This window comes from Thalia democratica, chromosome 2 (assembly GCF_965202585.1).
Source record: "Thalia democratica chromosome 2, ktThaDemo2.hap1.1, whole genome shotgun sequence".
NCBI classification, from domain to species: domain Eukaryota; kingdom Metazoa; phylum Chordata; class Thaliacea; order Salpida; family Salpidae; genus Thalia; species Thalia democratica.
In genome coordinates, this window is record NC_139166.1 from 28,885,588 (window position 1) to 28,912,866 (window position 27,279).

Below are 27,279 nucleotides of genomic sequence, written 5' to 3' on the forward strand. Positions count from 1 at the left end.
TAACAGTGAAGTCTAATGCTTATTAACTATGTAAACGAAACTTTCAGAGAAACTCATATTAAAATAGGTTGTGAAAAGTCTTTATTCATAAAAAATATAATAAAATGCTGCTGAATGTTTCAATTTTAAAGATATTATATAAATATTTAAGGATATTTTCATGTAAATAAATTACAATGAAGTTTTCAAGTACTTTAGTTATCTTAAGTTATGTTTTCTCTCCGTGATTCTGTAAACTAGTTTTCTTCATCAAAGCTGATGTTTTACACCATAGTTCAATAAACACTGCTCACCATCAACAACAGTCCATGTGACAATATGCGACCTGGTCACAATGAACCGTTTATATTTTCACAGTAATCATGCATAGTTTTTTTTATACCAATATTATCTAACTTTATATTTTTACCAATAAATTTTGATCTAAAACTGTTTTACTTGTGTTTATTAAAGGATTACACATATTTTATATTGAATTCTCTCTCAAAAAAAAAGAACTTACGACTTGATTCCTAGCTAAAAAAATGACCTGCATCTGTGAATAGTAGGTTCTTGAAATATCATAGTTGAAATAAATTATCTTTATTTAGCTGACAAATATTTTATGACAACAACTCAATATTGTTTTGCTCAAATGATGTCTTGAAACCATAAACTTTTGCCATGCTCCAATAAAAAAATTGTGCACATTTTTGCCCTGCTGGCTAAAACAAAACAACTTTAATTTTTGATCAAATCTGATAACTAAATGTTTTTATTATTTTACTTTAACTTGTAGACATGTGAGCTATGTCTCATCTAATTATTTTTTCTTTTTATTCTATGCGTTAAATTTATTACTTTTGATCCTTAATATTACGTGAGAAGGTCTTAATCACACATTAAATTGCTTTTACTGTTGTACTTGATTTTAAGAACCTCGACTTGAAAAAAAAATGCTACAGTATTTGTACCTGTTTAATAGTTTTTCAGCGCTATGTTTCGCTTATACAACCTTTGAAAATGGAAAAATACAGCAAAAAACACAAGAGTTAATACTTTATTATTGATAGAATGAGAGATTTATCAAAATTGCAAACAAAATCTAAATATGTATATAATTAAAGCTGAAAGTCTCGTATTTTATTGCTTAAATATTTGAAACCTTCACAAGTTTAGTTTGTTATATAGTTTTCTAAATAATTTTAAATGTCTAGAATCTAAGTTGAAATACTTAAGTTAAACATTGTAATTGAACGTTCTTTATTATATAAAACTTTTAGAAGTTTAATCGTTTTAAATGTACTAAACTTTTTTACAACTTAACTAGGTATTTAACAATTCTGTGTTTATAATTACAGTAAAATTGTTATTTACTTTGCTAAGCTCTTTAATTAACACGTTTAAAATAGACTTCTAGGATGTAAAAATAAAAGAAGTTTCCCTCTTTGAGATATAAAAAACATGCAAGCCATTAAAATATTAAAATATTTAAGCATTATAATTAATGATTTACCATGTAAAATATAAAGCAAACAGTTTTTTACTTATTATAACCTCCAATAAAATTAATTTAAATGAAATAAATTAGTTATTGCTAATAGTTAAATTAGGAGAGTAAAAGCAAATAGTCGATAAGATATCTTATTATGATAGTAATTGAAACAAAATAACTACTGAACTATTACTGAATTTAAAACAATAATCTATTAGTTATAAAATGTTTTTGTAAGTTAAACTGTGCACTTAAAGTATGTAGAAAAAAGGTTAAGTTTACAAGATTAGAAAATATTAAAAAACATGTGAAAAGTAAATATACAGTACACTAAATATTTAAAAACTTATAATTACACAGGTAAAAATGTAAACAATTTTGTGTTATTTTGCTTAGATGACAAGACTATAAAAGTTAAAGAAAGTTTATATTTAAATATTTTGTTGGTACTTAAAGTTTTAAAAAACTATGCATAATAAAATAAAGAATTACTCTAAAACTAAAAGTAAATTAATATAAGATAAAAACAAAATTAACAAAGAAAGTAAAAAGGTGACAATTGTACAATAAACAGCAAAAAGCTATTTTTAAACTTTTAAGTATCTAGTTTTTTAGGTATCAAGAAATGACTTGTTTTGATTAAAAAAAAAATTCTTAAAGATTAGTGAGGTAAAAAACTTATACAGTGAACTTGAATTAAAAAACACAGTGCCAAAAAAAAATATCAGTGATTAAGAATTGGATTCAACAGCATCTACTGCATTAGAAACTTTTCTTAAGTTAGGAAACAAATCTGTTCAAGATAAATTGTTGTTATAATGATGGTATAACTTAACTTTTAAATAACTAAACTTCAGGCAACTTTAATAACAATATTATGTATTATTTTATATTAATTCAATAACACTAGTTCAAGTCACTTTAACTAGCCAATTTGTATGGGTAAAACTAAAAAATAAAAATTAATGTAACATTTCAAATACAAAGTGCAAGACAATACAATACTAAACACTAGTTAAAAAGTATTATTTCAATAACTTAGTTAAAAGTTAACAATTTGATAAAATGAAAAGCTTAAATTTTTTAATAATATATAATCGCATGGTGCGTAATGTCACCTTTATCTAATAGCACTATTGTTTAAAAAGTTATTATTCTTAAATAATAAACATATTAAGAATGTAGTACACAGCAATTGATGTAATTCGAAACAACTATACATCTTGCGACGGAACAACTATAAAATATTTTTAAAACTTATCGATTAAGAAGGGGTCGCTACAAGGTAAACAAGTTTATCAGATAATTAGGATTGAACATTGTATAAAAAGTAAAAAAAAAAGATAGAACTTAAGCTGTACAAAAATGTAACATAAATTTCCTCTGAAGAATATTAAATGTCGAAAAGATTTTAAGACACTAGTCTGAATTTAGAATGAAAAAACTTTTAAGGTATTTAAACTGGGAACGGGTTAAATATGCACGAAGAAACTTTTGCACGAAAGGTCACTTTTACACGTAAGTAAAAAAAAAGTAATAAGAAAATAATAAGTTAAAAAAATTAACTTACCGACCGAGGGTAAGGGTTAGGGGTAACAGTGATAATAAAATAAAATAAATAAAAAATAAAAAAGTTGAAATTTCTTTTAAACCCGTTCAAAAGTGTATTAGTGCAAAAAAGACCCTTCTTGCAAAAAGTCTCTCCGTGCATTTTTGACACCTACCTATTTAAACTAGCCTAGTCTGTGGCAACCCTGATGTTGTTTGATGTAAATGGCTTAAAGGTGTCTTTAAAACTTTTAAATCTACTACATGTATAATATTGTTAAACGATTGTTTTAGTTACATGAAACAGTTAATCAAGAAACCTTAATTATTGAATGACCTATTTAAAACTAAATATTGTTGATACAACTTACAATACCAATCAGATCTAATTTTCATACGATAAAATCAAAGTATATATGCATTATTTTTCAGATAAAAATATTAAAACAAAAGAATTCTATTCACTTAATTAAAATACGATTTTAATATATACTATGCAGTATTTGCAGTAAACAAACTTTTTATAGTGTTGTTCGATTTGTGGTCAGTAGACAAAAGAAGCCACCCAAACAATGTAAATACTGTTCTTATGCAGTTTAGTACCAGCCATGTTGTGAAATTTCTGGTTGATGGTAATGTTAGTAATTAAATTTTTATATAACTTTTACAGTTTGTAAACATTAACAAAGTATAAATACAATAAGTTTATGTAACCACAAACTTCTCAGGGTCTTCATTAAGAAAATTAGAAGTGAATGTGTTGTTGTTGAACAAATTATCACCGCTTTGCAATGTTGGATTGTTGGTTCCTATCCACACAGTTAAGTTTGTTGTTGAATACTCAAATACCACTGCTAGGAAGTTTACTGAAAAAAATTTGGTATGGTATAACAAAATGAAATTATAAACAAATTACTTGCTTAAAAGTATTAGTATTGAATAATATTGTTTTTTATGTAATTATAATTAAGTTTAAAACTGAAGTTTAAAAAGTTTTACAAACATTTGAGAACGACAAAAACACTTTTTGTACCATTTAATCATAAAAAAGTTTTAGCAAGTTAGTAGAGAATCTCAAAAAGCAATCATATATAAAATTAAAAACAGTAAAATCTTTAAAGTACATAAAAAGTATTTTTAAGATAATTTACTATTAAAATAAATCAATCCAATTTTATGTTATTGAAATTAGGTTATTCAAGCATAAAACAAACCAACTACCACCCAAGCTTTAGGATCACCTTTCATAAGCTGTGGAAATATCAAGAACCCGTTTCCACCAAGATCAAATCTATTGAATATTACATAGAAAATACAGACTAAAATCATGGTAAAAATAAAATGAACAACAGTCGAAAAAAAAAAACGAATGATATTGTTTTTAAAAAGTTTATAAATAACAAAATTCTACATCTGATACATATTACTAGGATTAAAAATTCAAAAGCAGTAGAGGTAATCAAATATTTTTAGAAATAATTGCTAAAAATCGAATTATCACTATAGTTTAATATTTGAAAACTATTTTCTCATGATTTAATATATTTATCTTTTAATAATTTTAATTTTAATTAACTATAATTTTAATATTTTTAATAAAATTTTGAATCTTTATAACAGCTAGCAAAGTAAAACTAGGTTAATCTAGTTAGGCTTTCAATGATAAACAAATAAAAAAAAGAGTTTTAAATTTTTAAAAGACATATGATATTATATTTAAGGGCAAAGGGGGGTAAACACCCTTTTTTGGTTTTTGATCTTATTTTATATAGTTTTTACTAAGCTAAAAAATGATTTTTACAGATTAAAAAAATTCAAAATAGTTTTTGAGATATAGCCGGTCAAAGTCGGAGCTAACAATAGGTTCCTTTTGGGAGGCGAAAACTAAAACGGCAAAAATAAACTATTTCACTAAAAATCTATCTTCTCCTACGTTTTTTGAGATAACTACCTCAAACTTTCAGGAAATGTTTCTTGATATATTTAGAACATTATGTTGGAAGGAATTTAAAAAAAATTAAAATTAAAAATTTTATATAAAAAAGAAATAAAAAAACTTTTTTTTTTTTGTTTTTTTGTTATAAAACTTTTACCTTTTAATTTTTAAAAATTCTGTTCCGACAGAACTTTCTAAATACTGCAAGGAAAATTTCCTGAAAATTTGAGGTAGTTATCTCAAAAAACGTAGGAGGATATAGATTTTTAGTGATTTCTAGTTATTTGCCGTTTTAGTTAGCGCCTCCCATAAGGATCCTATTGTTGCCTCCGACTTTGACCGGCTATATCTCAAAAATTGTTTTGAATTTTTTAAATCTGTAAAAAGCATCTTGTAGCTTAGTAAAAACTATATAAAATAAGATCAAAAACCAAATAAGGGTGTTTACAACCCCCCCTTCTATGCCCTTAATGATAGAAATGAATTAAAAAAAATTGTCACAACAAACTTACTTAAATAATTAGGCAAAATTTAAGTAATTAAATTAAAAAATACAAAAGCTATTAAATAAAAAGTAAATTGATTATACGACATTCAAAAAATACTCCATACTTTGTAAATATTATAAAAAAAAATTCAAATATAAATATTAATACAACATTACTTAGTTTACAACTAAGCAAACAGATATATGTTCATCTCTCGAGTAAATTTATATAATATTTTGTAAACTAGCAGAGCGTTTATGATATGAGTGAATGAGTATTTTTTTAGTTTATATAAAATAGTTGTAAAAAACTTTAATAAAACTAAAATTTTTCGTAAAACAGAATTGATAAACTTCGACAAACAAAATGATAGGTTCATAGATAGAGAAAAATATTGAAACAAATACAAACTTATCAAGAGCAGATATGAAACACAGCAGAAGGACCACTTGAAAGGCAAGCCCAACTCCTATTGCCACCTGTTCGTACTGCTCAAAAAAATTATCGACTCCCTTGGCTCTCAGAACAAATATGTAGAATATCTGTTTAGAAGAAAGGTGATTTAAGATAGTTTAATATCTCTTCAGTTAATATTATATTTTCTGTTAAAGTTTAAGAGAATAAAATTTAAAATTAAGGCCATAGGGGGGTCCACTTTGTTTTTTTACAACTTGATCTTATTTTGTAGAATTTAATCTCAGCTATCAGACACTTTTAACCGCTTAAAAAAACTCAAAGTAACTTTTGAGATATAAGCGATCAAAGAAAGGGCGTTCAATAGGTTCCTTATGGAAGGCAAAAACTAAAAATGCGAAAAAAGACTATTTCACTAAAAATCTATCTCCTCCTTCATTTTTTGAGTAATCTTTCTCAAGTTTTTACAGAATGTGTATCATTAAACTTTAAAGAGATCTATTGTAGGAGTTTTTTAAATTTTGAGTAAAAAAAAAATTATTGTCAAAAAACTACCCTTTTTTTTAGTTTTTTGTGGATAAAATTTTTATTTTTCAAAATTTCAAAAATTCCAACATTCAGATTCTTCAAAATATTAAAAGGAAAATTTCCTGAAAATTTGAAGTCTCTAGGTCAAAAAATGAAGGAGGAGATAGGTTTTTAGTAAATTTTTAAATTTCTGAGAAAATTGACCCCGAAAAATTTGCGGTCCATACGTTTGTATCGGAAACTTTTTACAAAAAATAAAATATCTCAAAAGTTAAATTATATTTTTGAATTCTATAAAAACAGGCTTGTAGCTTGTATTTAAAGCTTTTATATAAAAGCCAAAGTTTTTTTTTGTAAAAAAAAAAGTCGGACCCTTCCCTATGGCCTTAATTAAAATTTAGTTTTAAAGTAGTAGAATAACATTACTTTTTGTTATATATACTATAAAATTATAATATGACCAAACTTCATTAAATCTTATAATTTTACTATAGTTCCACATGTTAAACTAAGAGAATAAAGAAAATATAAAAATTTATATTCTTACGTGTAAAAATAGTATAAAAATAATGATGGCAAGATAAAGTTTTTTATAGGGCTTTTTTAAAGCTCTCAAACAAAATTTAAGAAAAAAAAAAGTGGAATCAAAGGAAAAATTTTGGTACTTATATACAGGGATATTTGGTATTTAAATGCTTAATAAGAGCTTTTTGCATGTGGTAGATAAACACCGTGTAATTTTACACCATTGACAAAACAACTTATAACTATTATCAGAAGACTTTTTAATTCAACTTTAAAACCATTCCTGTCTAGCCAGAAATTATTATATTGGATTTCAGCCATACTGATATTTAATTTATTCCTGACAATATAAAAACTGAAAATTATAAAACTTGCGAGTGAAACATTGTATTGTGAATAAAATTTATAATTTATAATTGATCACTCTCCTTTTATTTAAGTTGAGAACTTTGATTGTCATCTTAAAGTATAAAGTACACAATAGAAGACTTACTAAATTATGAGCACTATCTACGTTTACTTGTATTACTGTGAAAAAACGACTAATTGAGAAACGTTAAAAACTAAACCGTTATCTAACTTTTACTCTAAAATTTATAAAAATAATATAATAATAACAAATTACACAGAATCCTTCTTTTATTACACTGACATATGTTTCTGTGTGTTAAACGAGTCTACACACTTCAACATAGCTCTGAAGAAAAAGAAATACTGTAAGGAAAGTAACAGTAACTAAAGTAGATAAACTAAAGTAGATAAAATATTTACAATTTGTTTTAGAAAGGAGCAGTCGGGTATCTAAATTAAAGATCTTATACAGATGTGTGAAACATATAATAATTTGGTATTATATATATTAATAAACAAGGTGGTTTTATGCATGGCGCTGTAACTAAACTATTGGTCAGGACTTTAAAAGCTTAATAACAAGTTTGATTTTTGTGCTTTGTATTAAAAGTTTTTAAATTTAAATTCAATCTGCTTCTTAATTGTATATAACTTTCATTTTATCATAATTTAGATTTAACCATTATAAACAATCTATTGAATAATTCTATTTGAATAAGATTTTAAACAACTGAAGATCTCGTTTTTTTTTTTTTTAAATGAGTGAAACATTGTATTGTAATAAAATTTTAAAAATTTATCATTGAATTATAAACAATCAATAAATAATACATACATTATACTAAGTTTCAGTGGCTTTTATTGCCTTTACTATTGTTTAATTTATAAATCCAACAATTAATATTGTTCTTTTACTTTTTAATCGCAATAGATTACAGATCACTTTTAAAATTAAAGCGCTCTACTACTTTTTCCAAAGATAAGGAATAAGTTATCTAACTTTGTAGTATAAATTAACTAGCTAGTCCTAATGTTCATATATATTGTGACGTAATTATTAGATTCATTTTTTTCACTGATTAGTAACCAGTAAATATTTTTGAATTAGTACTTCCTTCATTAAAGTGCATGTAAGTAGTTTATATTATGATTTGTTATCTTATTTTGTATTTTTATTTTAATTTATTTAATTTAGACTTAATAATTACAAATATTATATAGTTTTATAACAGTCAGATTTAACATTAAAGATTTTATCTATTATTAACCTATAAAAACCTATAGCAACTATTTTTATTTTTAATGGACACATGTATATACCTACTTTAGCATTTATTCTTTCCCTACAGCATTTATTTTTTTACAGAGCTCAGTTGAAGTGTGTTGACTCGGTTAACACACAGAAACATATGTCAGTGTAATAAAAGAAGGATACTGTATAATTTGTTATTATAATATATTCCAGTGAACTTGTTTCGCTAGGATCTTTTGTTAACAAACGCTTAAATTTATATTTTAAATAGTTAAAATAATATATTAATATATTTCAAATGTTGTTAAAAATGTTAATGGATAAAACAGAATTATTTAAGTTTCCTTAAAATAATTTTTTTCTTTAAATTTTACACTAATTAATATAAACAATATAAAAAATTATTTTAGAGCATACTTTAATTTCTAAACAAAAACATTATTTAATTTATTTTCAAAAAATAGGAATAGTCCACTGAGTACATTATTATATTTTTACATCTTAAATACTTTACCTTAAGTTCTTTTAATCACACAAAATAAAGTTAAAACTAACAAAAATCGAAATAAAATTACTGTGTATAACCCCTTTGATTTAAGTTTTCAAACTCTAAAACATAACTATCTTTTATTAAACAAAAAAACTATATCTGATATATTTTGACCAAAATTTCTAGCAGTAGGAAAAAAAGTTAAGTCTTTGGAAAACCAAAGGATTTTTATGATTTTTCAATTTTATTTAGGGAAATCCAATGATTTTTCGGAAATGTGCAAAAGTCTAGGAAAATCCAGGGAAGAAAAGAACCCTGTATGTACATAAATATATGCATCTTTTACGAAATTACAGAGACAAAAATCTAAATTTATGTTTCTTATGTTACTTCCTCATCATAATATATGATTTAAGTATGTTTTTGTAATATAAAAATTGCAAAAATCCTTTTAAAAAATTTAACTTGAAAGTCTTTTTCAGGTAATCCGCAACTTTGTAATTTATAAAAGTTAAGTATTCCATAAGTTTAAACTAAATGGAAAAATCGAAGTAAAACATAAAAAACAATAACAAAATATTTTTGTAAGTACATACTTTTAATAGTTTACCATTTAAATAAAGATACAGCCACTTCTCACAAATCTACGCACTCGTTTGGTTACGCATTTTAGAATTCTCAGAAAATTAAGATAAAAAATTTAACTTTTTTTTTTTTTTGGAAATCTATATATGTTTTGATTTATCAATATATATTATATTTCATATATAAATTGTATATCAAAATTGTCTAAAATTCCAGTTTTTTTCGAATCTTCTCAAAATGTAGGTTTGACCAGTTTTTTTTGCCTAAACTGTCAAATTTCAGGTATTTCCAAGTTTTTACAGAATTTCAGGTTTTTTTGCAACAATACGAAAGGAACATTTTAAGAAAGTTCAAAATAAATATTTAGAAAAATGTAGAAGGCAATACATTTTTAATAACCTTGAGATTTTGCATCATTAGTCTGTGCCTTCTATAAGAAATTCATCAAACTCTATGGCTTCGCTCTTTATATTTTAGGTTTCCTTAGCCCTCTTTTATACCTTTAAATTAAACGAGATACAGTTCCTCACAATATCTAGGGCATAGAGTTTCATTTAAACTCAGTAAATCTCTAATTTTTAGCTAAATTGTTTCTTGCCCACCTAAAATTAAACTTTCCTTGCATGGTATTAGACATTTAGAGAAAGGTCTTTTAAACTGTATTTAATCAATTGCATCACAGGAAAGCAGTCAAAATAGTAGGTATATTTGCTACCTCTCGTTTAGTTACGTTCTCTAATTTAGTTACGCAGTATTGCTGTGGACACAATGTGCGTAGATTCGCGATAGGTGACTGTATTGTACTTAGAAAGATTAAAAATGAATGCATCGTAGTTCCACTATTTACTACCAAAGTATTTTGTAATACAAAGCTTTAAATAATAAAAGTTATTTGTAAAACTTTTAAAAGTTCATAGCTTGTTAGCTAGGGATTTGATAATTGTTAAGGCCACAGTTTGTTAAACCAGTCATTTTAATTCTCATTTTTTACATTATTAATTAACCTACTAGTGGCTTTGAATTTAAAAAGAAATTTTTGAGGTATAAAAAGTAAAAGTGGGAGAGTTTGTTAGCTTTTTCATTAAGGAACACGAAAAAAAAAACTATTTCATTTAAAACAAAATATTGAAAAAAAAAGGAATTTTAAAGATATGAAAAAAAGGTGTTTTAGTTTAACCTTTGTTTCAAAATAAAATATTTAAAATAGATAAACAAAATAGTAAAACTTTTAATGTTGCTTTTAAGTGAAGAAGAATATATGTGTTTATAGTAAATTTTTTTTTGTTTTTTTTATTTGCTCTTGTCATAAGAACCCTATCAAACTCACCGAATTTGATCCCTTATATCTCAAATTTTACTTTAAATCTTTTTAAACGGTAAAAGTTGTGTCAAAACTATTATAAAACTTAATGAAATAAGACAAGCTTTTAAAAAACAAGGTTGACTTCTCTTAGGACATTTTTTGTTTTACTGTTTTCAGAATAAATCTTATAATCTTTAAAAAAAGTTGGGGTTTTATTTCTTCATTAAATATAACTGTTTCCTATAAGTTTTTATAATTTTTGCAAGGAAACTTTCCTAAGAGTTTAAATTAATTGATTTAAAAAGTAGAAGCAGATGAACTTTTAGTAAAATTTTCAAATTCTAATCAAATTAACAAAACACCATTTTTTTAAAAGGTTATTTAGTTTTTTAATTATTTTATAGTACATACATATAGTTTTGAAAGGTGGGCTAATTTTAATTAAAAATAAACTAGACTGCTATTACCTTTTTATAGTTGAAGTTTTGAAGCGAAATGACGCAAAAATGTAGTAAATAACTTTCACCGAACTAAATAAAATAAGTGCTTATACCTGAATTATAGTTTTAAACAAAGTAAACTATTTTTTATACAACAAAAAAATATTCAATTCAACATTTTTACAAAAAAATAGTGAAATAAAAATGATGGTCTGAAGGTAGTCTGCCTCTTTTGAATTTGAAAACTAAACAGTTTTTTAAAACTTGACTAAACAAAAATAAAAAATGGTTAGGAACCATTAAAAAACCACTGTCTCAGTCTAGTACAAAAACACTAACATTGAAAAGATCTTTCGTTTACTAAATAAACGTTATCAAATCATATTCAAATAGAATATAGTTTAGTAGTTATATAGTGTAGTTAAATAGATTAATATTTTTTTTCAATAGTGAAAGATAGACAAAAACTACAACTGAACTGTGTTGTATATTTTGTAATTGAATAATACCATCAGAAAAAGAAAAAACAGTTGAAACACTAACATGCCACAGAGAGATACCAGCTAGCAAGGAGTGCATCAGGTAAGCAAACTTGTCAAACCCGAGTTGTATGGAAGTGGCTATCAAGCAAGATTTGTTGATTCTTGCCTCCATTATGACATCATAACCTGCTTCGCTTTCCTCCATCTTTCGCCTTTGTTGCAGCCACTCAGTAGTGTGACCTTTGAAACCGTCTACAAAAAAATTTGTTATTTAATACTTTTAAATTTATTAAAAAATTTGAAACTCGTTATGGCTTTAAATTAATTAGAGAGCTAATTTTAATTGTTTTTAATGATGGATTTAAAATTTTGTAGTGATCATTTAAAGTTAATTTAAATTTCTGTTTTTTAAAAAGCTTGTAGATTAGAGCTCTATAATGTAACACTGTACTTAAAAACACAAGCTATGAGCTTTAAAATGAGAAAAGTGGAACAAATTGTTCAAAAATATTTAATTTACAAGAGGTTTGTAAAACAACCCACGTTTTAATTATTAAAAAAAATAAAAAACTATTTTTTTATAAATGAAGCATACTACAAGATTATAAATGACTTCAATATTTAGAAATCTTTATTTTTAAGTTGATAAAAAATATACGTTTCAAAAATAGGTTTTTACAAAACAAGTAAAAAGTTTTTTTTTTTTAGTTTGAGTCTCTCTACTTCTCATCGGTTCAAAAACATAATTAATTACAGAAAACTAAACAGTGTACGCGTAATTTTAGATGATTTTCTTTTACTAATAGTAAGTACTTTTGAGTCATGATTTGATTAACTTCTGATAAAATTAAGTAGAAGTAAATAGTTAAGATTCCTAGCTATGAAGAAATCCTTGAAAAAGTTTATTTTAATTCATTTTATCTTCTGATTAGTACAAAACTTACATAACTAAAACATAACTGTATGAAAATATCCATTATAAATGTCTTTATTTAAAACTTAAACTCTAACGAACTCTGCGTTTGTATGTATACTTTGCCTGTTTTGGTGCTGGCTGCTTGCTGTTTGACCTCCTTAACACTTCTTCCCTCTGCTATGTGCCTGTTGACAACGACATCTTCCTCGTTTATGATTGGTTCAAGCGAGTGATTAAACTGATCACGTGACCTTCTCGCATCACTTGACTTTCTTGCAGACGGTATTGGCTTTTCATTAATTGAAACTTCTTCTGAAGGTACATGCCTAAAAACAAACTATGTTAAAATTTTTCTATAGTAAAAAAACAGTAACAGTTGCATCTATTTTTTTTGCAATAGCTTAAAGATTAATAACAAGAATAACTTAGAGTAGATTTTAGAAAATTTAAACATCAGTTGATAGGTAAACTATAAAATTGTACAGAGTAAAGTAAGGGTTGGAAACAACGGCTTGCCATGCAGAATTTTTTGCCCGTAACTAAATAGTAAGCTTGAAAACTACTTTGCAAAAAAAAAAGCTGTAATAAAAATTTTTGATAAGCTCTCAATTAGGTTTTCAGTACAAAGTAGTGTTTATTATTTGATCACTTCATTACAATTTTGCTCTTAAAAAGTTAATTTCGATTTCTACACTACAACTTTTCAAAATCACGCGGCCCAAAAGACTTTTTAAAGATTTTTCTAATATATCTAGTACACACACTAGAAGATTTGTCCACCCCTAGTGTAAAGTATAGATTTCGAGTAACTTTTATATATAATTTGTTATACTCTTAGTGATTCTAAAAATAGATAAAAATAGAGAAATATTTAAAAATTTGATCTTTAAAAAATATTTTTAAATTTACAAAGTTGATGATTCAGTGATATTACACAGACAGATGAAATAGAGTAATGTTGAGTACAATATACTAAAATTTTATAGATGCTTCAGAAACAGCACATAGAACAACCCTATGTAATGTATAGTACAAACACATATACAGTTTTACAACGTGAGCATTGCTAATCCAGTAACAGTGTATTACATGACTAAACAATAGTGCATAATTACTCAGACTCTTTTAGTTCTGTATTAAGTGCAGGGTACTATTTTATTTCTAAAACTCTGTCATGTCATAGCCTGCTTTTAAAGTAACAATTTCATCACATGGATAATTTATCCATCTGTGCAAAGCTGTGTTTAGAATTAAAACAAATATGAAAACTTATGTGAATACATTACTCCAATGCTACAGAATTTCTTCTATTTGCAGCAAAAAAAAAACAGTATGGGTGACCAAAAACTAGCTTGAGTTCATGAAAAATTTATAGAAAAATTTGATAAGAGCCAAAAGCTGATGAAAATTTTTCTTAATCAAGGTTTAATTGTTTCAAAATGATAACAAAAAAATTTAACATATAGACAAAAATGTATAACTTTTAAGTTGACTTTAACTTCATATAAACTAGTCTGAGTTGAAAAAACTTAAAAAGAATCCTGAGTGAGCAAGAGTTTTTTAAACAATCTGGATAAATCTGATAAAACAACCAGAGTGTGTGGCAATCATGTTTCTTGAGTAACCAGTGAAAATAAATACGCTAAATAAAAAATATCATTGACATCAAGTCTGGTCATCAAAGAGTATTTTACCGAGTGGCAAGATCACACTCCTAAAGTTGAAGTTATGCGTAGAAAATAGTCCAGATGAAGCTAAGCTTTTATAAAACCAACCAAGGGGAATGGGAAATGTGAGCAAAGTACCTAAAAACAGTTTAAAAAACTTATGTATTTAAAATTAAAGAGGAACACATAAGCAAAAGAGAACAAACTTTATTTCAAAAAAACATCAAAAAATCGGGATAATCTCGCTATGCCAGTTAGTCAGAAAAATTTAGAGAAAAATTATCTTTATATCATTATGGCTTGTTTCTGGACATAAAAAACTAACGAAAATAAAAAATTGATATTTTTTGTAGTTCAACTTTATAATAAAGTAATGATAATAACAATTTAAATTATGAGTTAACACACTTTTTGTAGCATAAAAGTTTTTTTTAACTTTGTACAAAATCAATTGTCTTTTACAAACAAATCAGATTAACTATATATGGGTTTTATTATTATTATTATATTGTTTATTGAGCAATGTTGGACTCAGGCATCAAAACCTGAGCCACTTAAACAGGACACACAAAAAGAGGAAAAGAAAATAAACTTATTTTCAACACTTTAAGATAAATTATATATATATACAAAAATATAATTTAAATGAAAACACAAGTTAAACACAATATGATATACAAATGAACTAAATTAAGAAAAAATTCAATTCCAAAAATTCAAACTTATATATTACTTAGTACACACAATAAAGAAGCTTGTCTAAAACCATCGCTTATAAAACAAAATTCATAATTACAAAACAAATAAAAGTAAACTAATAGTTTGTAGGGGGGAGGCGTAGGGAAAAGACTTTTTTTTTTCTTTTGTTTATAGTGAAAAATTAGTGAATTTTACTGGTATTTATTGTATTTAAATCAAATCTTTTTAGCTTTAAACGAAATTGTTCAACCCCCTCACAAGATACTATATCCTGAGGTAGTCTGTTCCACATAGCTTTTGCTCTGTGAAAAAATGCGCCTTGCCACTGACTGTTTTGAAAATCATGTTTACATTTTATTTTCAAATTATTTCCTCTTAGTTGATATTTATTTATGGAAAAACTAAAAAACTGGTTAAAAAAACTTTTATATTTGCCATTGATAGTTTTGTAAAGAGTTAATAGATCAAATTCCCATCTTCTATATTCCAGTGATTCTAAGCCAAATTTAATCATTCTATCATTATATGATATGTAAGATATGTTGCAACGATTACAAATATGACGGGTAAAACTCCTTTGCACAGATTCAATTTTATTAATGTCCTTTTTTAAATGGGGGGACCAAATTTGAGTATTAAAGATTTTGGCATCATCTGCAAATAAGCTTAACTCACTTTTAATATCAATGTTTGAACAAATATCTTTAATATAAATTAAAAAAAGAAGAGGACCAACTACACCACCTTGTGGTACTCCACTGTAGATTGTTAAAGAGTCAGAAAGCGTATTATTGATGAGTACTCTTTGTGATCTATTATTTAAAAAGTTATCAAACCAATCAATTAAGTTTTCATGTAGCCCATACTGTTTTAAAATTTTTAATAATCTTTTGTGTGATACTAAATCAAAGGCTTTTTGAATATCCGTATAAACTACTTTAGTAAATTCAGTTTTGAGATGAGGAACTAACCAAGAATGTAAGCATGTTAACAGTTGAATGGTTGATGAGCGGTTTGGGACAAAACCAAACTGTTTGTTAGTTAATAATTTGTTATCAAAGAGGTGATTGAGAATTTTTACAGATACAATATGTTCATAAATTCTTGAAAAGCCACTTGTTAGAGATATTGGTCTGTAATTTAACGCATCGTGTATATTACCTTTCTTGTGCACTGGAATAACAAAAGATGTTTTCCATTGTTTTGGAACATCAGATAGTTCTAGAGAGCAAATAAATATTAATGATAGTGGAAAAATTATTGATTGGATAACATGCTTGATATAATAGGGTGGAATGTTTTCTGGCGTTCTAATGATTTTATCTTTTAGGTGGTTAATTGAACTTTTAATGTCTTCATAGGTTATGAAAGTTTTTGCATTTTACTACAATTCTTTTGGGGTAGCTTAAAAAACTGGTAACTCTCATCTTTTTTAAAAACTTTTTGAAAATTTATGTTAAAAAGTGTAGCTATTTCAAAATTTGAGGTTACTGTTTTGTTTTTATCATTATCATACAAGAGATAAATGGAATTATTTAACTTAAGTTTAGATTTCACGGAGCTATAAAAAAATTTAAATTTGGGTTTTTGCAGAATTTGTTTTCATATTCGAAGTTGTATTTTTTAACAGCTAATTGATATTATTTAGACTTGTTTTTGTATTTTATCAAAAGTGATTTATTTGTCTTACTTTTTTAGTATAGATTCGCTTTTTCTTTTAGTAACTTTTTAAAATGAGATGGACATTTTTGACTTTTGTTATTTTTAGAATAAATTGGAACGAAACGTTTAATTGAGATTTGGATTAAGCTAATGAATTGATCATTGAAATGCTGGAGATTTTCTGAATTTTAAAATAAAGAGGTCTAATTACTTTTTGACAGGAAATCGTTGATGCTTTCAAAATCTGCTCTTTTATAGTCATATGAGACTTTTTTAGCAATAGGTACTATTTTATTTCTAATTTTAATTTTTAGTGAAAGCAAGTTATGGTCACAAGTGTTTGTTAATGGAAACTAGTTGAGTGTGATATGATTCTATCTAGACCAAAATGATTGCAAATTATGAGATCGAGAATGTTACCATTCTTATGGGTTGGACTTTTAACTACTTGGGTTAAAAAATTGTCTGTAGAAAAATTAAGCAAACACTCATGGGGTTTATTTAAATCTGTGCTAGGAATTCTCCAATCTATGTTTGGCATATTAAAATCACCAAGAACATAAAAAGAACACTCTTTTGAAAAAAACCATTTTAATCTTTTTAATTACACTTTGAACAGTCAGTGTGTATATTGCAGACAGTGGAGGAAGGTAGACACAACAAAATCTTAGTTTTATCTTTTTTAAAATTACATCTACACATAGGTATTCAAAATTGATGTTGCTAGTAGAGATAGAATCGTTTTTAACTTTAATAACTAAAAGCGAAATTTTAAAAAGGATAGCAACACCTCCACCCCTATTAGACCTATCATTTCGGTAAATGTTATAGTTAGAAGGACACACTTTGGCATCGTTGACCTTATTAGTCAACCATATTTCAGTCAAAAAATATAAATCAATATTATTCAAATTTATATAGTTCTCTTAATTATAAAATTTATTTAAAACAGATCTTATATCAGTGTAACCAACTTTTAAATAGTTGTTGTTACAATTTATATAGGAAAACTTGTTAGCGTTAAATTAATCCTATCAGTTAAAAAATTTATATCTGTTGACTCACGATTTCCTCCACTATTCCCAGATATCCTGGGATCGGTAACGAAAGGGCTGTCTTGTTAATTCAACTATCTTTTTTTGTTCCTTATAACATATTTTATGTTCAACTTTTTCTCATCAGCGATGGCTTGCTTTATTTTAACTTCTTTTCTCAAAGCTATGAATGCTTCAATTTTCAAGAAAATTCTGTTAGGGTTGATGTAGACTTTTGATTCAATTTCACCATTAAACATTTTCAAATTTAACAGCCTTAACAGTCTGTGTTTGGATGCTAAATTGTTTAATTTGATTATAATGGGTCTGATTTTGTTATCTGCAATTTTACCAACTCGATAAAGTGACTTAAACTCTTCTTTTTTCATTAAATTTTCTCCTAATACTTGTTGAATAATTTTTAGATCATTTTTGCAATTTTCTAGTGCACTATTAGTTGGATTTTTACTTTCTGGAATGTTAAATATTATTACATTTAAAGCCTTTTTTTTTCAGTTTTTGTTCATTTTTAGTCTCTATTTTTTCTGCTACTAAATTTAATTTAGTACTAATGTTTGTGATAATTTCTGTTGGTTCACTTTTCTGCATAGCATCAGCATATTTTGAGAACTTAGTATCAAACTTGTCAAATTTAGAAGAAAATTCAGACTTGAATTCTGAGAAACTTTTCTGTAATTCTATTTTCTGTATTGTCTATTCGCTTGCTATGCATCAAATTTTTGTTACAGCTGAATTCATCTTTTTGTATCTGATCAATGTTATTTTCAATGATCTTACTTTTTTTATTATAATCTTCGCTCAATTTAAGCATCTCAGCTTGAAAACGACTAAATTCATTGTCCTTCTTACTTCCAATTGCAATCAGTTTTTCTTTCAGCTGTTTTCCAATTTTAGAGGACTCAAACAGTGCTTTAATTTCAGCTTCAACAGACATTTACTTTTTTTAAATTACAAAACGTTATTCAATATATTGAATATTATTGGTTTAAATAAACTTTTTAGTATTAAATTAACTTAAAATATTTTCAACAAAAGCGATTGATATAAATTTAACCAAAATTTTAAACCAAACTTAGGCAGTTGCAGCTTTATATAAAACATTTAAATTCCTTTTAATTTTAAAAAATTTAACAGAATTAGATTAAGTAACTGGTAAGCAATATATATTACGCCAAAAACATTAAATGTAATCTAAAAATAACCACTATAAACTTGTAAAAAGTGTTTTTGTTATACATACAATATGATAAATTTATAAGCATAAATGGATAGCTTTACAAATTTATAAATAATACAGAAAACAACAAACATTTTGCTCAGTTTATAGGTCAGTAGATTTTTTTAATGCTAATCTTTTAATTTTATTTTTTGATTTTTTTTTAAATTCAAAATCTACAAATTTCATAATTATTTAGCCTAAAAACTATTTATAACTTGTTAATTAAAGCTATGCTTGGTTTCAATTCAATTCATTAAACTAATAAAACATTTTAAACTTTTTTATGTATTAGTTTGTATTATTAGAGTTAAATAAATTAAGTATATTTGTTTATTATTAAGACTATGTTTAAAACCTTAAGAATTTAAGAGATCCGTAATCTATAAAATATTTCGAAAAAGAAATGTTAAATTTATTATCATAAAAGACAGTATTTGAAAAAACTATAACCTGTTGGACTTTCTAGTTCTACGACGACTCCTAGCATTATTGTTCTTATTTTCTACTTTTTCTGCTAAAAACACATAGTTGTAGTAATCTTAAATGTTTTAATAATCATAAACAAATAAGCTTAATTAAACTATTGCCACTTAAATATTCAAAACTATTATCTCAACCATTTAAAACACAGCAAATTTGAATAACCATCATCTGATGACCAAAAATTAAACTAGATATTTTTTTTATATAGTTAAGTTTTAAATACAAACAATTTTTTACTAAATTAAACTTGTTTTAAACATTTTTAAGGCCATAAATAAAGGTCTACATTTTTTACAAGTTGATCTTATTATGTAGTTATACCTTAGCACTTAGATACTTTTTACTTTTTTACAAAAAAAATTAACTTTTGAAATATAAGGGATTAACTTTGGTGAGTCTGATAAGTTCTTTGGGAAAAGAACAAACTAAAAAAGGTAAAAAAAAAACAGCTACAATAAAATCAATCTTCTCCTTTAAATCGATTTTCCTTTAAAGTTTTGCAGTTAGTCAATTACTTATATTTAAACCAGAAACCATCACGCTAATTAAAAAAATTAAAAAAATATCTTGAAATTAACTTTTTTTATTGAATTTTAGTATTTAGAAAATTGTGACTTGTGAATGCGTTTCAATTACTTAAGGAAATTTTTTCGGAAAACTTGAAGTCTATAGCTCAAAAAAAAGATACGTTTTTACAAAAAACCACACATGATAAGATGGAGTGGAAAATATAATTTGACAAATATGTTATTAGGTCATATAACTTTTTTTAATAAAAAATTCACTAAATAAATAAACATTACTCTGAGGAAGAGTTGGCGCATAAAGTTCTACACATGTGTAAAGCTGTTTTATGAAAAATTTAGATCTTAGTTTAGTTACTTTTCAAGTTTATGAGAAACACTGATAATGAAAAAGTCTATACCTTTGTAGACAAATAAAAATGTCTAACAAGTTAATTAGTTTTTTATTACTATATAAAATTACTTTAAGTTTGTATTTTAAGCTTTTATATAAAAACTATTGCTTGTTCCTAAAAATCATTGACTCTGAGGAAGAGTTGGCGCATAAAGTTCTACACATGTGTAAAGCTGTTTTATGAAAAATTTAGATATTATTTTAGTTACTTTTCAAGTTTATGAGAAACACTGATAATGAAAAAGTCTATACCTTTGTAGACAAATAAATATGTCTAACAAGTTAATTAGTTTTTTATTACTATAAAAAATTACTTTAAGTTTGTATTTTAAGCTTTTATATAAAAACTATTGCTTGTTCCTAAAAATCATTGACCCCTAATGAACTAAAAAACATATTTTAAATTAAAGAAAAATATTATGACTGAGTATAAATTTTTTACTACCTAATTTGTTTCAAACAAAAAACTTATTTCTTACTTTCATAAGTTGGCACTTTGATACTTGCAACAGAGTCATCTAATACCTCAACAGATGTATCTGGACTGTATAAATTTAATTGTTTAAAATATTTTTATTTTAATTTAACAAGAGAAAAAATTGTATTTGTAAACTTATTAGTACATTAATAAAATACTTTCAATATTTTAATTTTTCTTCAGAAACATACTTAAGAGTTTAGACTACTAGAAACAGAAACACAGTTGCGAAACATAATAAAGAATCGGGTATTGTTGTATTGAAAAAAAAACAGACTATTCAATAAGAATTCATTTTATTATAGATAATAAATTTAAGCTTCTTAAACTGGGACTAGCTAGTGATTTTGATAATTTGAATAAAACAAAAAAAAAGTAATTATTCGTAATTATTAAATAACCTAAAGAACTGGGCTACAAAAAAGAATTAAATCAATCTGTTTTTAATGAAATTAAAGTTGTTGGTTCAGTAAAGTGAATGGTCTTACAAAACTACATAAACCTAATACTTAGTAGATCAATGTTGAAGTCGCCCTGGCACAAATTAGCAAAATTTCTTAATTTATTGCTAGAACCAGTGATCATAATTCAATTCACAATTTGTAGAAAACATTTTTTGAAGTATATTAGAATATTCTAAATATTAAGTCTGCAAACATGTTATCTTAATTTGTTGCCAGACAACTTTTTACAAATATGCCATTGGATGAAGTAATATAAACAAGTTTGGATATCCTATATATCTTAAGAAAGTAAATAATTTTAAAAAGTAGTTTTATAAAATTAATGAAAATAGCATAAAAAGTTATGCCCAGTTTCGCTTTAAAAACATCATTTATAGTCAAATAGACGGGTTGCTAAAGGATCTATCTTAGTCCAACTTTAGCAAACATCTTCACAGGATGTTTAGAATGTAAAACTTTTAAGAATTTGTTGCTGCAAGTTCTTTACATCAGGTAAACGGAAGACTGTCTTGTTATATCATTGACGGAGAACAAAAAGGACGCTTTATTTTGTAAGTAAATTTCCTTACTCAAAAACATTTTATTTGTTTAAGAAGTGAAAAATAATAGTCAACTCCTATTTTTGGATTTACTTTTTATCAAAAGTAAAATATATTTTTTTTACAAACGTCCACAGGAAAACATAAAATACAAGACGATTTTCACATTACCAGTAATTTTGTACCAAAAAAGAAAGGTTAACTTGATTACAACTGTTATCCTGAGCTGCTGTATTCTGTAACAGAGAAAATTAAAGATATTTTAGTGAAAAATGTTATCTAAAAGATTTGATTAAAAGGGTTATAACTTCACATGATGACAAACTTGAGAAACCTAAGTTGTATGAACCAGAGAAGTTTCCTGGGGTTCTTAAATTATCTTGTGTTGATAGCTAGTGCAGTTATTGTAGAAAAAAAAAATTTACACAATCAATTTTTTACTAAATAAAGCCCAAAGTATATTCTATTATAAACCAAATTCTAAGATTAGCGCTTAAAGACCTAACACCCTACCTAGGTAAAAGCTGTGTCAAATATATATTTAATTTCTTCTAAAATATAAATTATATTGGGCAGGCCTCTAGACATCTCAAAGTAGGGTAAACATAAACCTATGTATATATTAAACTTCAAATATTAAGATTAAAAATTAAGATAAAGATTAAATTAAGAAAAGATCATCTATAAACGAGCACTTAAATTAACAATATTGATTGTGCTATTAATATTAAAGTTATCTAGATTTTAAATTACCATTGTAGTAGTAGTAGTAGTAGTATGACCTTGTTAGAATCGAAGCTATTTTTGATTTTTTTTTTAAATAATGCAGAATTACGTAAGCAAAAAAAAACTTAAATATAAACCTTATTTGTTTAGTTAATTGACCAATTTGTTTTGTTTGTATTAACCTTAATAAACTATATATTTTAAAGTTTATTAAAATTTTATTTGTATTACTCTTATCAATTTATTTTTAGTTTTTATAACTTAAGTTTCTTTTTTAATTGAAAAACTCTGTTTTTGTATTTAGTAGCCTACAGTATGCTTTTGGAAAAAGGTAGTGAAAATATATTTAAACTTTTAAAAGCAGTAAGAGTATTTATTTTTATAATAATTATTTATATTTGTAAATAGTTAGAATTCTGTAATGCAAACTTTAATGTTGCCTGTTTTAAAAATATTTGTTAAATTATTTTTTAAATAAGTTTTTTTTAATAATCAAAGTGTTAGTTTCAAAATTAATTTAGAAACTACTTAATATTTAAAAAGTAAAACAAGTTTATTTATCTTCAAACCATAAAGTATTGAATATTTTTTTAAAAATTACTTTTCTATAACTTCTGGTTTAGGTCTCCTTCTTTTTTTCTTTCTTCTAGGTTTTTTGTAAACATCATTTGCTTCTGGATGTGATGATTGTTGTGGTTCAAGTGGTAACCTGCAATGTAAGTACACTTATGATGAAAAAGTTTTGCTTATGCATAAAAAATACCATCTTATAAATTTACTTGTTGATTGTGTTCATTGTTTCTTTAAGCATGTAAAAAAAGTAGTTTTCAGTAGGCTACCCTACTATAACTAAACTAACAGCACAATAGTTAATAAAGTATAAATATTGTTTTTATGTAATCGAGGTTTTCTAAAGTAGGCCATTTAAGAAATTTAAGGACTGTGACTAGTAAAGGGGCCATAGATCATGATTTTAATTTTACACTAGATATTCTGGAGTTAATGATGAAGAGTATAAAAAAGGTCTTAGGCGTATTTAAGGGTAGTATTAAAACTTACACCAGATATAACTGGAAGTTTTTTAACTTACACTAGACCAGGGCTTCCCAAAGTAGGCCATTTTAGAAAGTTAGTAACTGCAAAGGGGGATAAGGCCATAAATTGAATTATACGCTAGATATTCTGGAGTTGATGATGAAAAGCAAAAAAAGTTCTAAGGCATATCTAAGAGCTGTTTTATTGATAAATCTTATTGAAAGGTGTCATTGCTTATATAAGCTTTTTAAAGGGGGCATCATGGAAAAAGTTTGAAAAATTCTGATGAAATCTTATTAATATTTCAGTTGAGTTTATAAATTAAAGAAACACTTTAAGTTTAATAAAACAAAAAGTTTTTAAAATTTAAACTTTTCGTCAAATAAAAAGTAAAAAAATGCATAGTTTTGTAGACACATAAACAATTAAAAATATTTTTGTATAAAGTTAAAGTTTAATGAAAACTAAATCACAAGAAAACTTCAATTTTCTGAACAGTATGGTCTTTTTGATTTTCATTAGAACAATTGTAATTTTTTAATGTAAAAATATTTTACTTATATGAAAAAAAACCGATATCAAAATTTTTAAAATAAAACAATTTCTCTAATATTTCTGTTTTAATTTTTTAATCTAAGCTTGCAAATGGCTTATACTTATTTTTAGCAGTGGATTAAAAACAACTATAACTTTCCATATAAGGATATCTAGCTATTGTGAAGATGCAACAAACAACCAATTGTTTAAATAAAAAAATAGGCTTAAAATTTAACTGAAAAAATTAAGCACTATAAGTAATTTTTAAATGAAAGTTGGACATATTTAATACTCATAAAAAATCTTAAACAAAGAAATTTATCATAGATCTATTTTTAAACCACATACCTTGATATCAAACCCATCTTTTTACATCTGATTCTAAATTTATCAAAAAAAGATTAAAACAGCAATTATTAAGAAATTAAACTTATAGAAAATAAATAAATAAGTTCAAGGAATAAAACAGATGACAGATTTAAATCATCCTTTACTTTGTACTTTTGTTTTATAACTTATTTAATTATTAAAAAATTACTATTAATACAATGTTAATTTTTACTTTTTTGCTTGTTTTTTAATTGTGATAAGACTAGAAGATTTCTTAAAAAACTTTAACCAAATATTACAGCAAGTGTAATCTGTTATTATTGATATAAAGTAAGTACAAAGAAGGGGCAGTTTATAAACTTAAAAGAAATACTTTGTTTAGGAAATATTGGGTAGTCAGTATCTTAATTGATTAGACACTACTTGGTGAAAAAATAAATTAAACTCTGTTGTCAATAAAAGTGTTTGTTAAAAATAATAAGTGACAAAGAAGCAATTTTTACATAGGAAATTCTTGATTTTCTCAATCAAATGTTATAAAAAACAGCTCAAAATATTAAATAATAAAAACAAGTTTGAAAAGAGCGTGTCTTCATAATCAAGCTTTGTTAATAATTATATCATTTGAAATATAAGTAAACAATTATATCAATAAAAATATAATATAAATCAGTAGTGCTTTTTCTAAGAAATTAGTTTAAAAAAAATTTCTTATACTTGCCACTTGAACTTTTTTGTTGCCATTTTTTAAAGCAAAAAGCCATATTGAGTGACCAAATACATAAGTTAAATCAAACTAGTTTTAGTCAGCTAGAGTTTGTAAAAAAATTGAAGTATATATTAAGAGCCAAAAAGTGAACAAATTTGCTATATATATATAAGCTTGAATGCTTTATAATAAACCAAAGGTATTAGGAATTAACATTACGAAAAAGAAACTGAGGAAAGAATTTGTTTTAAAGTTATAAAACTAGCCTGCCAATTTCAAAAAATAGCCTAAGTTTTGCAAAAAAAAACTGCAAACAAGCACGAACCAGCCTGAATTTTTATAAATTGTTAAACTGTTCTGAATTAGCCTAAGTGTACTGAGTGTGTGGCCAACCCCTTAAGGTTTATGGCAGGGGTTGGAAAATTTCACAAACAAAAAACAGAAATTCCTTACAAGAAAAAGTATTTTGCAAAATGGGCAAAATGTATTAAAAGATTTTAGCAGCCTATATAATTTTGAATATATGTACTAGAAAAATTTTAAAAAGATCTTTAAAAGCTTAATTTTTAATAATATTTTTTGATAAAAATAACTTGTTTGTTTTCAATGTTTTTTAATGCTTTAGTATGTTGTAAGCCTTTTTTTTTATCTAGATGTGCAGAATCTAGCCCATGGCCAGTAATTTTACAGGGAACAGATTGAATATGCACAAAGACAACTTTGCACATAGGGTCAAATATGTACAAAGGGTCACTCTAGAACGAAGATACTTTTGCACTAAGGGTCATTTTTTTACGAAGTAAAATGTAAATAATTAGTAAATAAAAAAATTACCAACTAAGGGTAAGAGTGATACTAAAAATAGTAAATAGGAAATATAAAATTAAGGTAAATAAAATTTTATTTGGCAAACAAAGTCACGGACAAAGGGTAGGGGTTGTGGTAACAGTGATATTTAAAAATTAAACAGGAAAAAGAAAAAAAGCTACCAAGAGTAAGGGTTAGGGGTAACAGTGATAGTAAAAAAGAAAAATACTAAAAAAATAATTCAACTGGTGAAAAATTAATGCTGTGCGAAAATGTCCCTTCATGCATTTGACACCTACTCAGTTTTCCTACCCCTAGATATTAAGGGTTTATTAACAATAGAAATTTGCAGATTTCATAGTATCCTTATAATTGCTTTCTTAAGTGAAGTTAATAGTTTAAAGTATTTTAGTTGTGTATAGATAATTTGTTTCATGTTTAACATGCTTAATTGATTATTATTAAACAAAAAATAACCAATTATTGCTTTCATTTAGTAAATATTCTGAAATTTAGAAAACCAATTGATGCACAATGTTTATATAACTATTTAAGTTTGTAACACTAGTTCAGGAATGATTAGTCTAAAAATGAATAAGAATATCATTGTTTTAGTTAAAACAAAAAGTTGAAAAAATAAAAATGTCTTATTTAAACTAACAATTTTGTTTTTCCAGGTTGATTTAGAGGAGGTAGAGTAGGTAAAGGTCTTCTATGAGGTAACTCTTCTAATTCCATTACTCAAAAGTAAAGTTTTATAATCTAATCTGCTTATAAAAAATTGTATTAACAAACTACAAATAACTAAAATACACAATGAATATTATTAAAAAAATCAAAAAATGCAGCTTACGGTTAAAATTTGTTACAAAATCAACATACTAAATGAAAAACTAGCCATTTAATTTGATATTTAATGAATTTTGCATAATTTCAATAGTAGTGTAGTGTAGGGTTGCTACTCTCTAAAAATTATAAAATATATATACAACAAACATAGACTTAAGGGCATAGGGGGTTGTAACACTTATTTCACAATTTGATCTTATTTTATATAGTTTGTACTAAGCTACAAGATGCTTTTACAGATTTTATAAATTCAAAATTATTTTTGAAATAAAGCCAGTCAAAGTTGGAGGCAACAATAGGTTCCTTATGGGAGGCGCCAACTATTGTTGACTCTGGCTTTGACCGGCTATATATATACCCCCCTCCCCCC

At 25.4% G+C, this 27,279-nt stretch overlaps 1 protein-coding gene across 2 annotated transcripts; it reads right to left on the reverse strand.

The window, feature by feature from the left end:
* Nucleotides 1-1,948: 1,948 nt before the first annotated feature.
* LOC145829829 (transmembrane protein 237-like) lies at nucleotides 1,949-26,829 on the reverse strand. Of its 2 annotated transcripts, none has more exons than XM_082937698.1 (11): nucleotides 26,722-26,829; nucleotides 23,244-23,351; nucleotides 20,915-20,979; nucleotides 19,485-19,548; nucleotides 12,832-13,058; nucleotides 11,878-12,068; nucleotides 5,858-5,988; nucleotides 4,264-4,313; nucleotides 3,744-3,888; nucleotides 3,541-3,644; nucleotides 1,949-2,267 (listed from the first exon to the last, which is right to left on the reverse strand). In XM_082937698.1, the coding sequence occupies exons 1-11, from the start codon at nucleotides 26,796-26,798 to the stop codon at nucleotides 2,206-2,208; spliced, it is 1,224 nt and encodes a 407-aa protein (XP_082793824.1). In that variant the 5' UTR covers nucleotides 26,799-26,829; the 3' UTR covers nucleotides 1,949-2,205. The 2 variants fall into 2 exon arrangements, with proteins under 2 accessions (XP_082793824.1, XP_082793823.1); XM_082937697.1 differs by having other exon boundaries at nucleotides 4,237-4,313.
* Nucleotides 26,830-27,279: the final 450 nt, after the last annotated feature.

What these genes read in the sequence shown, in the direction of transcription:
- LOC145829829 (XM_082937697.1), bottom strand. Translation starts at nt 26,798, where the DNA reads ATGGAATTAGAAGAGTTACCTCATAGAAGACCTTTACCTACTCTACCT. An exon ending in AAACCAGAAGTTATAGAAAA is followed by an intron (nt 20,980 to 23,243) that starts GTAATTTTTAAA and finishes AAATTTATACAG; the next exon opens with TCCAGATACATCTGTTGAGG. An exon ending in ATCGAACAACACTATAAAAA is followed by an intron (nt 2,268 to 3,540) that starts GTTTGTTTACTG and finishes TATCTTGAACAG; the next exon opens with ATTTGTTTCCTAACTTAAGA.